Source organism: Drosophila biarmipes, chromosome X (genome assembly GCF_025231255.1).
Source record: "Drosophila biarmipes strain raj3 chromosome X, RU_DBia_V1.1, whole genome shotgun sequence".
Classification (NCBI taxonomy): domain Eukaryota; kingdom Metazoa; phylum Arthropoda; class Insecta; order Diptera; family Drosophilidae; genus Drosophila; species Drosophila biarmipes.
Genome location: NC_066611.1, coordinates 17,189,958 through 17,201,976, shown reverse-complemented (window position 1 = coordinate 17,201,976; position 12,019 = coordinate 17,189,958). Strand labels below are relative to the sequence as shown.

Here is a 12,019-nt window from a genome sequence, read left to right as displayed (position 1 = left end):
GTATACATTATACATGAGAGTAAATAAATTAATTGCGATTTCAGTTAGACGAGGCTCACGTCACTTTCTTACTTTTGTTTTTGGTTAACATTGGGATTGGCACATTATATTACATATCATACAAAGCTTCGCATTCGTTTCGCTCTCCGCTCAACCTTCAACTCGTGCCCTTAGAAGAACAGAACAAAAAACCAGTGTTGGGTAAGGCGAAAGTATTGGGTTTGAAAAATAGTTGGGATTCGCTTTTGCTTGATTTCGCGTAATAAAATGTAACCGCTTATCACATTCATAAAACTTGATCGATTCTCTAAATACATAGTCGTAGGCGTAGGTTAAATATAGTACATCGTTAGTACAGTTACCTTGTATGAGTTAACTAAATGTTTTCGATTTGTTAATAGCACAGTGTAAACGCTTCTCCGTCCTCGATCCTTAGGGCACATATTCAAGTTTAAATTCAATTTAAAAAGGAAAGGGAAACTATAAATCTGCATGGAGTTTCTTTATCTTTGCCTTTCTCCCTATCATTTAGTTTTCTAGGTTTTTGGTTTTTCACTTTAATTCTTTTTAAATATATATGGTTTTTTTTTTGTTTTTTTTTTTGGTATTTTTGCAACAACTACAATACATGCAAAAAGCAACTTTCGAGTGCAACATAAACGGTCTTGACAGTTCGAACCGAAACTATCCGAAGTTCCGGTTTGTTCCTCTTGCTGTGGTATAATATTCACTAGATCTATGCATTACTTCGTGTTTCCGTGTATATAATGTATGTATATCATTTTTTTCGCTACTCTATGTGGTAGTAAAAATCGTAAAATCTTTATCTCGTTTTGGTTAAAAATTAAAAATTACATCGCAACTAATACGGAGCGGAAAAAGTTCACATTTCATGTAAAGTTAGGCCAATTTCGCCTTGGTATTCTCAGCTCAAAAATAATGAATATTCTTGGGTGTGTGTGGTGTGTATCTGTGTGTGCACATATAACTGCCGGTAGGGGTGTTTCATTGTTTGAGTTACACACTTAATACCTAGGTTCTCATAACTCTTGCTTTATAGACTATTTATTACTTTATGACTGAATGCTGTTCGCGGTTTTCGAGCAGTTTTTGGGTTTTGCTCCTCAAGTTTGGCAAAATAAATGCTTTTAGAAAAAAAACATGACGTTCCCCAGGTGCTATATATCCCGAAATACATAGATCTGCTGGGTTTTCTTGGTTAATTGTTAGTTGTGTGGGCTCCTCGGATTGCTTTGCTGGTTAATGGTTTCGGCTTACTGGTTAGTTAGTTGGCTAAGCTATTAGGTGGAGAATCGGAAACTCATGTAATTAGTTCTCTTGAAACGTTCGATTACGGGGGGCAGGGATGTGGGGCTCGTGTTATGTATACATTAGTGCTTGTGCACAGTGCGTTTCACCGCCCGAACGACCCACGGATGGTCCTTACAGCTCTGAAACGCACTGCCCATGTGGTCTAAACTTATCGGTGTACCGTTGTTATTGTGTTGTTAGCACAAAATACCTTTGAAGATTTTTGGTATTCTTTTTTTTTTTTAGGTTTTTCTTTAGTTTTTCAAAATAAATTACAATGGATTCGAGCGGGGAAAGTCCCCGTAAAATACACACATTCATGTGTGTGTGTGACCTTCTCACTTCAACTTGAACTTCATCTTCGACTTTTTCTTCTTCATCAGAATCTTAAATAAATATAAAGCACAAAGTGTTGACTTCTCAGTTTTGGATTCTAGTTAGTTGACAGGTGTGTGTAAGCCTATGCTCCTGCACAAAACACATAGGTAAATATTTTGAAGTAAAGTTAATACCTTAAAGATGTGGGCGAGTGTATGAGTGTGCTCGAGTTCTGGGCTGATGAGTGTGGTGTGTGTGTAGCGTGTGTAAATTCAGTATATAAAGAAGTATATATGTTAGCATCTTCATCTTGATCAGCGCTTTCCCGCTGGGCTTGCTCTAGTGTTACTTTAGTTTGGGTGTGACTTTTTGGTATCGCGGTGCTCTCCCTCTTTTGACCCTTGACCTGGGAGGCTTAGGCATAGAACTCCGTCTTTCCTTGCGTCTTATAGGCCTCCTCCTCGATTTTGTACATGTCCATAAGCTTTTTTTGGTTTTGGAAGCGTTGGCAGTTGGATTTTGGATGACAGACGGCAGCGTGTGAGACAGCAAATACAAAACATTTCGCAAAGTAAACAAATTGTGTGGTTTCGTGGTTTAAATGGCACAGAAAGAGACAGAGCATGGGCATGTGTACGTGTGTTGGAAAGAGAGGGGGAGAGAGGGAGAGAGAAAGAAAGAGCAAGAGAAAAATATAGAATTTTGTTTAGTTTTTCTCGGTTATTATTTTTTTCTTAGCTTTTTTGGGTTTAGGGCGACACAGCAAACGATAAATGACAAGGCGTTAGGGGCGTGTTGGATTGGGTTTTTAGACAGAGACAGGTTTAGAGAGTGAAAGAGAGAGAGAGAGAGGTATTTATATCCATAAAGTAGTTCGATAGTAGAGCTGCGAGCTTGGGATCTGGGGAGTTATGGGATTCAAGCCAAAAATTCGTAACACACACATAGGAAGGCAGAAAGGGGGACAGTCTGACACAGAGGGTTAGGGGACAACGTGAGTTCGACACCAGAGCACACAAAAATCACTTAATAAGCACATAAAGGCATTTTAAAGCGGAACATGTAAAGCCAACTAAGAAATCAAATGAAGATCAATGTGAAAACTATTCCAAGTGGAATGCATTTGACATTAAAAAATATTTGTAAGAACTTAAATTAATCTTTCTACATATAATTGTAAGCATTTCCTGTCTAACCGAAAACTTTAGTTCTTTTAAGGATATATATTTTCATTATTCTGATGTTTAAAATGCTAAAAAAAAAATTCGAAAGCCACAATATTAAAGTTCCAACTTAAAAGCGCAAAGCGAAACAAAGGAGCCACTTCGAACAGATCGCAAAACCATCGAAACAAGTCGAAAAGAAGGAAAAAATAGAGCACACGATGGAGCAACAAAATGTACGAGTACCAATAAATATATAATACATATATAGGAAATAGTAGATAATTACATCTTAGCAGTTAGTGTGAAAGATTAGCAGCTACTGACTGATCGATTACTTTTCAGGTTAGTACGGATGGGTACGGTTAGGTTGGGTTTTTGTTCGTGATCGGTTATTGTTTATCGGTTATCGGAAGATGCATCACCAGGCGATACTCTCTCTCTCTCTCGCTCACTCTCTCGATTGACAAGAAGGGGTTACGGCAACTACGATCGTATCTGGGATGCATATCTTCATATTGATTTCAGTTTCATTTTCTTTTTTTTTGTTTCTGGTTTGCTTTCGTTTCATTTTATCGGTTTCAGTTATCGGTTTTATCGTTTATCGTTTACGGTTTATCGCTCTCTAGCTATACAGGTGTGGTTGTCTAAAGTACAGTCTCAATACTGGTTATAGTGTCGGTCTGCGGCCGAGTTTCGTTCAGTACCTTTTGCACGTCGGTACTGAATTCCTCGATCTGCTTCGAGTGCGCCAGCTTCAGTTTCTCCATGGCGCGGCCCTGCTTAACACCGATTTGCTGTTGGAAATATAGACATGGATTAGATTCGTTTCAGAATTACGGATTGTAAAGAACGCACCTTCTTCTCCTCCATGAAGCGCTTGACGTTGTTCTGGCGCTTCTCACGCAACCGACGATCCTTCTCGTTCTTGGTCTTCAGGGTCTTGTCGTTCTGCACCTCCTTGGCGGTGTCCGCCGACATCTTAGCCTGCTTGGCATTCAGATCCTTGATGTCCCTGCAGGAATAACAAATTAAAATGGTTTTAGAAAACTAACAAATTATTTATGGGGCAAGGGGTTAAACCAAGCATTTGTTTGTGCGACGTTACGCATCTTGTCCGTTTTTTATAGTGCTTGCTTAGCTAATCATATCACCTGGCATGGCGATCCTCCAGCTGCTTAATCTGCGCCGCCTGCACGGTGAGCATCAGCGCCTTCATGGCGTCCTGCGAGTCCTGGACGTGCTGTCGCAGCATGTCCCACTCCTCCTTGCGGTGGCGGGCGATCATGTCCGTCCACTGCTTGGTCTGGTCATTGATCGAGTTCTTGATGTTGGCATCGTTGCGAATGTCGTCTTTGCTCTTGCCCTTGATCAGCTTGTCGATGGCCGCATTCTGGGTCTTCTGCACCGAGGTGCGCTCCTTGGCGTGCTTCTTGCGCAGCGTGTCTAACTCCTTGATCTGCTTCTTGCCCACCTTCTGGAAGCCCTTCTCCTGGCGCAGCGACTCCAGCGTGACGGGCTCGAAGACCAGCGGCGGCTCCTTCTTCTCCTCCTCCTTGGCCTTGCCAGCATCTCGGGCGGCACCGCCGCTCTGCTCCTCAATGCCCAGGGCCTTCATCTGTTCATTCTGCTGCTTGGCGGCGCCGGCGAATCCTCGCGGATCCGATAGCATGGCCATGAAGTCCTCAAAGCCATCAGGTACGTAGATCTTCAGCTCGATGTTCACAAACAACATGGGCAACGACATGGGGAAGTTGGCCTCCGTGCGCAGGGACACATGGCGGTAGCCAGCCTGCAGGCCGTCCAGCGGCAGGATGCGCTGTCCCAGGATCTTGCCGCTCTCCTCATAGACGCCAAATCGCAGCACCGCCAGGTCGGGCAGCACCACCTTGCGGAACACGAAGGGATCCTCGTTGTAGACCGGATTGAGGCCATTGTTGGCCACCAGACGGGTGCGGAACTCCTTCTTCACCGTGTCCGAGGGCAGGCCGAACATGTCCACCTCCACGTAGGTGCCCACCTTCTTGTCCGACAAGAACTGGCCGGCTATCACCTTCACGGAGCACTGGGCCGCAATCACACCGTCCACCGGCGCATCGGCGAATGGATCGAAATCCTTGTCGGCGCGGCGCATAAAGTCCGGCTTCAGCAGATAGCCGCAGCCGCCGTTGTACTCGAACTTGCCCTGGTTGAGCTGCATGGGCAAATCGGAGCTCTGGAAGTTGAGGGAGACCATCTGGCAGCCGGCGTTCCAGAACACCTGCGGCATGTAGTTCGAGGAGTCCGCCCGCGTGCCCTTCGGATAGATCCGCGACATCTGGCGCTTGTTATAATTGACGAAGTCGATGGAGCTCTGCTTCAGGTAGTTCATGCCCGCCGATTCCGCGAACGAGGACATGTTGTGGGCAATGTTTTTCTCTGTGTACGGACAGGGTAAATGTATTAGTAAATGAACTTACAAACATAGGAAAATATATATTCAGTTTTTATTCCTATGAGAGCTAATATATAACACCTTTTCCTAAAAATTCATTACATTACCTAAAATAAAATAGTAACCTATTTTCATTGTCTAAAATATTTAAAATATATATACAAATTTTAAAGAAACTTTCAGTATTTAATGTCCCTGGCAGCTATACCTATAAGTTCTATGGTTGATTTTCTTATTTTAAACATCTCTAACATAAATAAATAAATAAAATGTATCCCCCTCTCCTATGAAATCTTAGATTATATTTTAAACTTATAATGTGAAGAGAACTCTCAGACTGCAGGTGCGCCTGCAAAATCCTACTCCCACTTCTTAACAAAGGACCCGGGACAACCATGACCGCCCACTCTATGGCTTTCCCCCTCGATGGGAGTCTAAAAATAGGCCACAGGCACAATGGGCCCCTTACCGATTGCCTTGTCGAAGCCCTGGAACTTGATGGGCTGCGCGTAATTGACCATGGATGAGAGCCACGGGTGCACGTTGGTGGTGGAGCCACTGTAGTTGGCGGCGGCGGCCTCGGCCTCCGCCCCGCCACCCCCCTCGGCGGCACCCTCGGCGGCGGCGGCCGCCTCCGGGACGGGAGCGGGGGCGGCGGCTGCCTCCGGCGGCTTGCCCGCACTGGCGTCCTCCTCCGGATCGTCGTCCGTCTTCAGCTCGCCCTTGAGCCACAGCTCCAGCTCGACCTTCTCCACCTCCGGCTTCATCCGCTTGTTCTTGATGAGGATCTTGCGCTTCAGCTTGCACGGCGGCGGCAGCGGTAGCCCCGGATCCAACTGAAAAGGGATATCCATTATAATAAAATCAGGATAGAGATGGGTTCTGGCGGACGTACCGGGTGATCTGGGAGCGGCTCTTTGAGCAACAGATCGCCGAAGAAGTCATCACAGTATTTGGCCAACTTGTATTGCTGGGCGCGGTTGCAGTGGTTCTCGAAGGACAGGATCACCGGGTACTCGGAGGAGACGAAGGCGCAGTCCGCAATCGCCTGGATGCAGTCCTGCGGGATAAGTTAAAAAAATGAATAATATATATTATATTTCATGTGTAGATGGATACCAGCCTTATAAAATGAAGATAAAAATGAGAAAAGGTCTGGTAATTGTGTTAATAAACTGTATTGAATTGACTTTTCAAGAAATATATATTTGATATTTTAAAAAATTACAACAAATGTGAATGCCTAAAGATCTAACCTATTTAACTATTTTTTTCTTTATTTAGTTATAATAACATTTGTACCAGCTCACAGGTGTCTAAACTTTTTAAATGAAACCTATTACCTTTAATAGAAAAATCCAGTGTAGACATCTAAGCCAAATCTAAATGATTTCACCTGTTCAACGTGCCTTTCCGAAGCAATAGTTTTCGAACAGTTTGGTCAACAAAAACCATTCCCCAAGCTGTAATTAAGGCAAATTTGTATGTAATTTGTTTGCCACCCCAAAAGCTTCTAAACAATGCACCCATTTGGCCGGACGTACTGCATACATTAGATGCACGAAGCTGATTTGGGTTGACAATTAAGATTGCCGGCATAACATGCAGAGTTGAATGTTTCAATTAAAAGCCTATTTTACCAATTACCAACATTATCATCTAGCCTGTGCTGGTATTTCCAGCGTTTGGCTGCATTAAAATTACTGATAAATTAGAGGCTCGAATGTGGATTAACAATTTGGGAGTACATCAAGTTCTCTGTAGCAAAGCGAGTGAATTAAATGATTTTCTGCCCAGAACATTCCCAGAAATGTAATAAGGTGATTAAAATGATTTCCTGCCTAGGGAGTAACTCAGAATTTCTCAGAAGCCAAGGCAGCTCAGGATGCCCACCTTGAAGAGGATTTCCGTGCAGTAGGCGTGGCCGTGGGTGACGATCGGCTCCTCGTCCTCGCCCTTTCCGTTCCAGCAGTCCAGCTCCACGCAGCGACATCCCGCCAGCAGGGTCTGGCGGTACATCTCCACGGAACTCTTGCCGCCGATCTGGCGGCCGGAGAGATAGGTGTTGTGGGAGCTGTTGATGTAGTAGTGGGCCAGGGGCTGGTCCATCTCCATGTAGAAGTCCAGGCGGTCCAGGAACACCGGAGCGTTCTCGTCGGACATCAGGTAGCGCTTGAAGCCATCCAGCGAGAGTTGGACTGGGCGTGGGCAAAAAAATTGAATTAATACGAATATCCAGGGAATTATACAACCATATGCATATATGTTTTTGTAAAAATATTAGCTTTTCCAGCAAATAATCACATTCAAGCCCCAGAAGTGTTCTAGGAACATTCATAAAAAAAGCTCTCTACTCCTTGCAAAAATATATTTTAATTAATACACTTCTCCAGAGAATATTCACATTGAAGCAGCAGAAATGTGCCATATTGTCCATACTTTTTGGAAACAAATATTTTCATAAATATACTTTTCCAGACAATAATAATGACATTCAAACCCTATAAAACCCACACGTTAAAAAGAATGTTTCTAGTATTTGAAAAAATATTTTAATTAATTAACTTTTCCCGCGTATAATCACAGTGAAGCACCAAAAATATTCCAGCTCATGTGGTTTTTATACTTTTTGTTTAGAGTTCCCATCAAATTACAGAACTTTACTAATTGGTTTATGGTTAGAGCAAAGTAAAGTTCATAACCACCATTATAAGGCAAACTTTCTAAATTAGTTGTAAGCCACCTACAGTTTTTATTATTTTATTAAATGTGTTAGAAACAAACAAGCTTTGGCTTTCTAATGGGGCTTAACTAACATTTTGAGGACTTTCTTGGGTACAAAGGAATATTGCATTTATAGGACTCCTTACCATTCTTCTTTTTCTCCTCCTCCAACTCGTAATCGTTGATGATCTCAGTGCAGCGCTTCTCCTCGTAGAGAGGATACAGGATCTCATTCATTCGGGGATCGCGCTGTTTGTCGTTCATAAACTGGATGAACTGCTCCAGGCTGATAAAGTCCTGCTTGCCCTTGGTACTAAAAAGAAAAAACCAGACGTTTAATATAATGATAATAAGTAAAAAATGGGTTTTTATGATTCAGCTTTATGGTATTATATTATATGTTATTTTATTTGGTGGTAAGTGAAATATTATTCCATATATTATATTATATTTGATTATATTAAATATTTTATTAACTATTTTACAATATAACCCACACACTTACATGGAGGTGAAGAGCTCCTCGATGTCGTTGCGGGGACAGACCTTGTGGTACAGGGCGTAGAACTTGTCGAAGGTGAACTGCTCCTTGGTCATCGTGGCGTTCTTGTCGTCCGGCAGGCCGGCGTCCTTGATGCACGTGTACACCAGCTTCTCCGTCTTGCCGGAGGCGAAGGTCTTGGCCAGCGTTTTCACCGGAATCTTGCCGCTCTTCTCCACGCAGTAACTCAATCGCATCCAACTATTTTTGGGTTACAGAACGCCCACGGAGGGTCGGAATCAGTAATAATTGCACATTTCTCGCGGAATGAAACTGAGTCGTTTTCGGGGGCGTTGGGAAGATGCAATTAAAACGAGAATAGCGAGGGCAAAACGTTGGCATACAACAAATTTAACAGGAAGCAAAACAATCTCACCTACCTGCAGATTGGATTGCGAAATTCAACTGAATTTGTATTTATAACTACGGAGGTGTATTAAATGATGTGGTTAGTAGAGTTTTCTTCAATTTAAATGTTTTCCAAGTAAAATGAAACATGCAAGATGGGAAATATTGTTCCAAAAAGGCTTGCCTCTGACCTTGTTGCCTGTAAATCTAATTGAAAACCCTCCCACAAAGTGAAAAGTGAACTCAAATTCAAATGAATATTTCCCATTAGCAGCGGGAAATTGCCATGCAATTGCCCCGAGACCATGTCAGAGGTCACTGTCACTTCCTCTAACGACGGTTTGGCGGGCCAGGCTGACCGGTAATCGAATTAAATATTGATTAGCAATCAAGTTCAGGCGATCCATTACGCAGATGATTAACAACCTGCACTCTGCGCCCTGCACCCCATACGGAACCCATAACTAATTGAATCGAGTGCCCATCGCCTTTGTGGGCCCACTTGCATGGATCCGTGGGATACTTTGCACGTGCATCCTACATTTTCGGCTTCGGTTTGGGGTCAAGTGATTGCCAGCCCGTACTGCGCCGAATGACGCATAAATAATGCAATCAGAAACAAATTGCAAACTAGGACAACTAATTTACAATACAAACATGCAACTGCTACCGTGCCACGCCCACTCACGTGGCCGTAGCCACTTCCGCCGCCCATTTGGCCAAGGTGTTGGCTCCGTCGGTGGTTAACACGGTTGTTCGCCGAATGCACTTTGCAACTTTTTGCCACCCACCCCCGAAAGAGCACTAAAACATTTCGAAACTGAGAGAAAATATTGGTGGGAAATGGGCCTTTTTTTAGGGTATTAAAAAAAGAGTTATATAACAAATTTTAAATATGTAAAGAAAAAATAAAACGAATTTTCAAACAAATTCTAAGACTTTTTATAAGTATACCAACTTTTAAAAGTCCTAAACATAAAAATGTCTAAATAATACCACATAAAAGTGTGACCTTTTTCACTAACATTTGTAATAATACCTTTAATTTTCAACTCAAAAATATGCATATATTTTATTTGAGATATAAGAAAATATAATTTTGGTAAATGCAAAGTTTAATAAAGCAGGAAACTAATGTTATATTTTGAATGTGCCTAATACTGCTTTATTATTACTGTGCTACTACTGTTTATTATTTTACGCATTATTCCTCAGTGCATTCCCCATAAACACACCCATCAAGCCACCCGAAACACACTCGACTGGGCAGAGAGTTCACCGCAAGGCAACGCATATCCAATGAACCGCAGTTCAGTTGCCGCCTTTCATCTGGCCCACGGACATCGACCATCCACCGTTCACCATCCTCCATCCATAGTACCATCGACTATCCGCCATCGACCATTGGCCATGGAATGCATTCGTTTCACTTGTCTTTGGGCCGGGAATCGAGCAAACTTTTGGGCGGTTTAACCCAATTTCGGATGACGCGGCTGGAATTTTCATTGCAGCCAGCCATTCATTTAGAAAACACTTTAGAAATGGAAACGGAAAAGCCAGACATTTCGGAAATAAAATTCTGGAAAATCATTTATTAATATGCCAAAAATATTATACGATATGAAACTATTATATTTTGGATTAAAGATTACTATGGCACCAAAAACTATGGCACATTTCCCATTAGTTTTCCCATTTTCTCGAAGATTTTTCAAAGAGTCCCAAAGCTAAATATTTATTTTCGTCACTGCCGGATGCGAATTTCTTTGTGAATAATGATTGCTTTTATCCACGCTGTTTATGCTGTGGCACTCATAATTTCCTTATTTTTCAAAATGTGCTTCGCATAAGGTACGAAGCCCTTTGACCAAGCACACAGCACACACACCACTCCTGGAATTTTTCACGCTGACTTCGGGGGGAAAAGCCAAACGAATTTCCCGCCCTTCACATCGCTCTGTTCCTTGCCCATTTTGTGGGGCACAGGAAATGCAAATAAAATGAATTTATTTTGTGCTAAAAGTGAAGCGAAGCCATGAAAGGCAGCGGAAAGTCAACAACTATGGAATTGGGCGGAGTGGAAGGTCGGGTCCCTTGGCCAGGGATCGAATTGCAGCCGGGTTCCGGAATTCTGGGAATTGCGTAATCAGCAATCAGGAAATTAATAACGACAGAAGACGAGTAATTGACCCGCCAAAGCCCAGCGTTTTGGTGAAACAAGTGGGGAAACAAGTTTAACGGATGGAATTTCAGGCTTTCGATGTAGTAGCGGCGAATGGGGTTCCAATTAGTTATTTCTTGCATTTGATCGAAACGAAATTAGTGGCTAACTAATTATGGCAGTTATTAACGAGTGTGCAAGAGACATCACTTATATTATAAAGTTTACTTACCTAGTCAGGGAATATGCGCTCTGGCTTGAAATGCACTTCTGAACAAGCTCTCTTACTTATGACTGTATGACACTAGACCAAAAAGTGTATGATTAAATTTGTCTTACAATGTGGAACTTGAAATTATATTGTAAAGTTAACTAATATCACCTATATCAGAAGTATAGAATTAACCAAACTAAGTTGGGTTGTTTTATATATTCATTATAAGAAATTCTTGTTTCTTTCGAATTTTTAAAGAAATAATAGCAATTTTCAAATAATTTCCATGTCTGAACAGTTCATAACTATTTTTGTGTCTAGTGTGAGACAGGCATAATCGAATTAAGTGTGTGATCCTTTTCAGTGTGACCGTACTTACTGCTTCATCAGGTTGACGCGCGGGCACACGTTGGTGGCGCGATTGTTATGCGTGATGAGACGCAAGTTCTTCTGCCAGCTCTGTGCGAGTGAGACAGTTGAGCACACATATGCGTTTAGAGAGAGAGACAGTAGATAATCGTAAAGGACAAACGACACAAACAACAACAGTAACGAGTGGCAGTAGTAGTAGAAGAAAAAGAACAGCATGCAGAGCAGAGAGAACGGAACAATCGATGCAATTATGTACACAGTGTAATCGAGTGAGGTGCAGCCAGTGGAATTAATGTGGCCAGGCGAGAGGACATGGGACGAGGGACACAGGGTACAGGACATGGGTACAGGACAAAGGGAAGTACCGAGGCCGCTTGCCAAGCCGTGAATAAGACACAGCAAGTGGGTGAAAGGGCAAGGGATGAGGTAAGTG

At 42.6% G+C, this 12,019-nt stretch overlaps 1 protein-coding gene across 5 annotated transcripts in view; it reads right to left on the bottom strand.

The window, feature by feature from the left end:
• Positions 1–578: 578 nt before the first annotated feature.
• The window catches only part of LOC108021952 (1-phosphatidylinositol 4,5-bisphosphate phosphodiesterase), a 54,106-nt gene continuing 42,665 nt past the window's right edge, over positions 579–12,019 (bottom strand). For 4 of the 5 annotated variants that reach the window (XM_017090780.3, XM_044093627.2, XM_044093628.2 and 1 more), the window contains 9 exons: positions 8,456–8,692; positions 8,097–8,263; positions 7,120–7,424; positions 6,122–6,286; positions 5,696–6,062; positions 3,947–5,210; positions 3,651–3,807; positions 3,500–3,589; positions 579–2,113 (listed from right to left, as the gene is read on the bottom strand). In XM_017090780.3, coding sequence (XP_016946269.1) covers positions 2,045–2,113; positions 3,500–3,589; positions 3,651–3,807; positions 3,947–5,210; positions 5,696–6,062; positions 6,122–6,286; positions 7,120–7,424; positions 8,097–8,263; positions 8,456–8,692 — 2,821 coding nt within the window. In that variant the 3' untranslated portion in view covers positions 579–2,044. Of the gene's footprint in view, positions 2,114–3,499; positions 3,590–3,650; positions 3,808–3,946; positions 5,211–5,695; positions 6,063–6,121; positions 6,287–7,119; positions 7,425–8,096; positions 8,264–8,455; positions 8,693–11,593; positions 11,674–12,019 lie in introns of all 5 variants that reach the window. The other variant, XM_017090779.3, reaches the window with a different exon arrangement.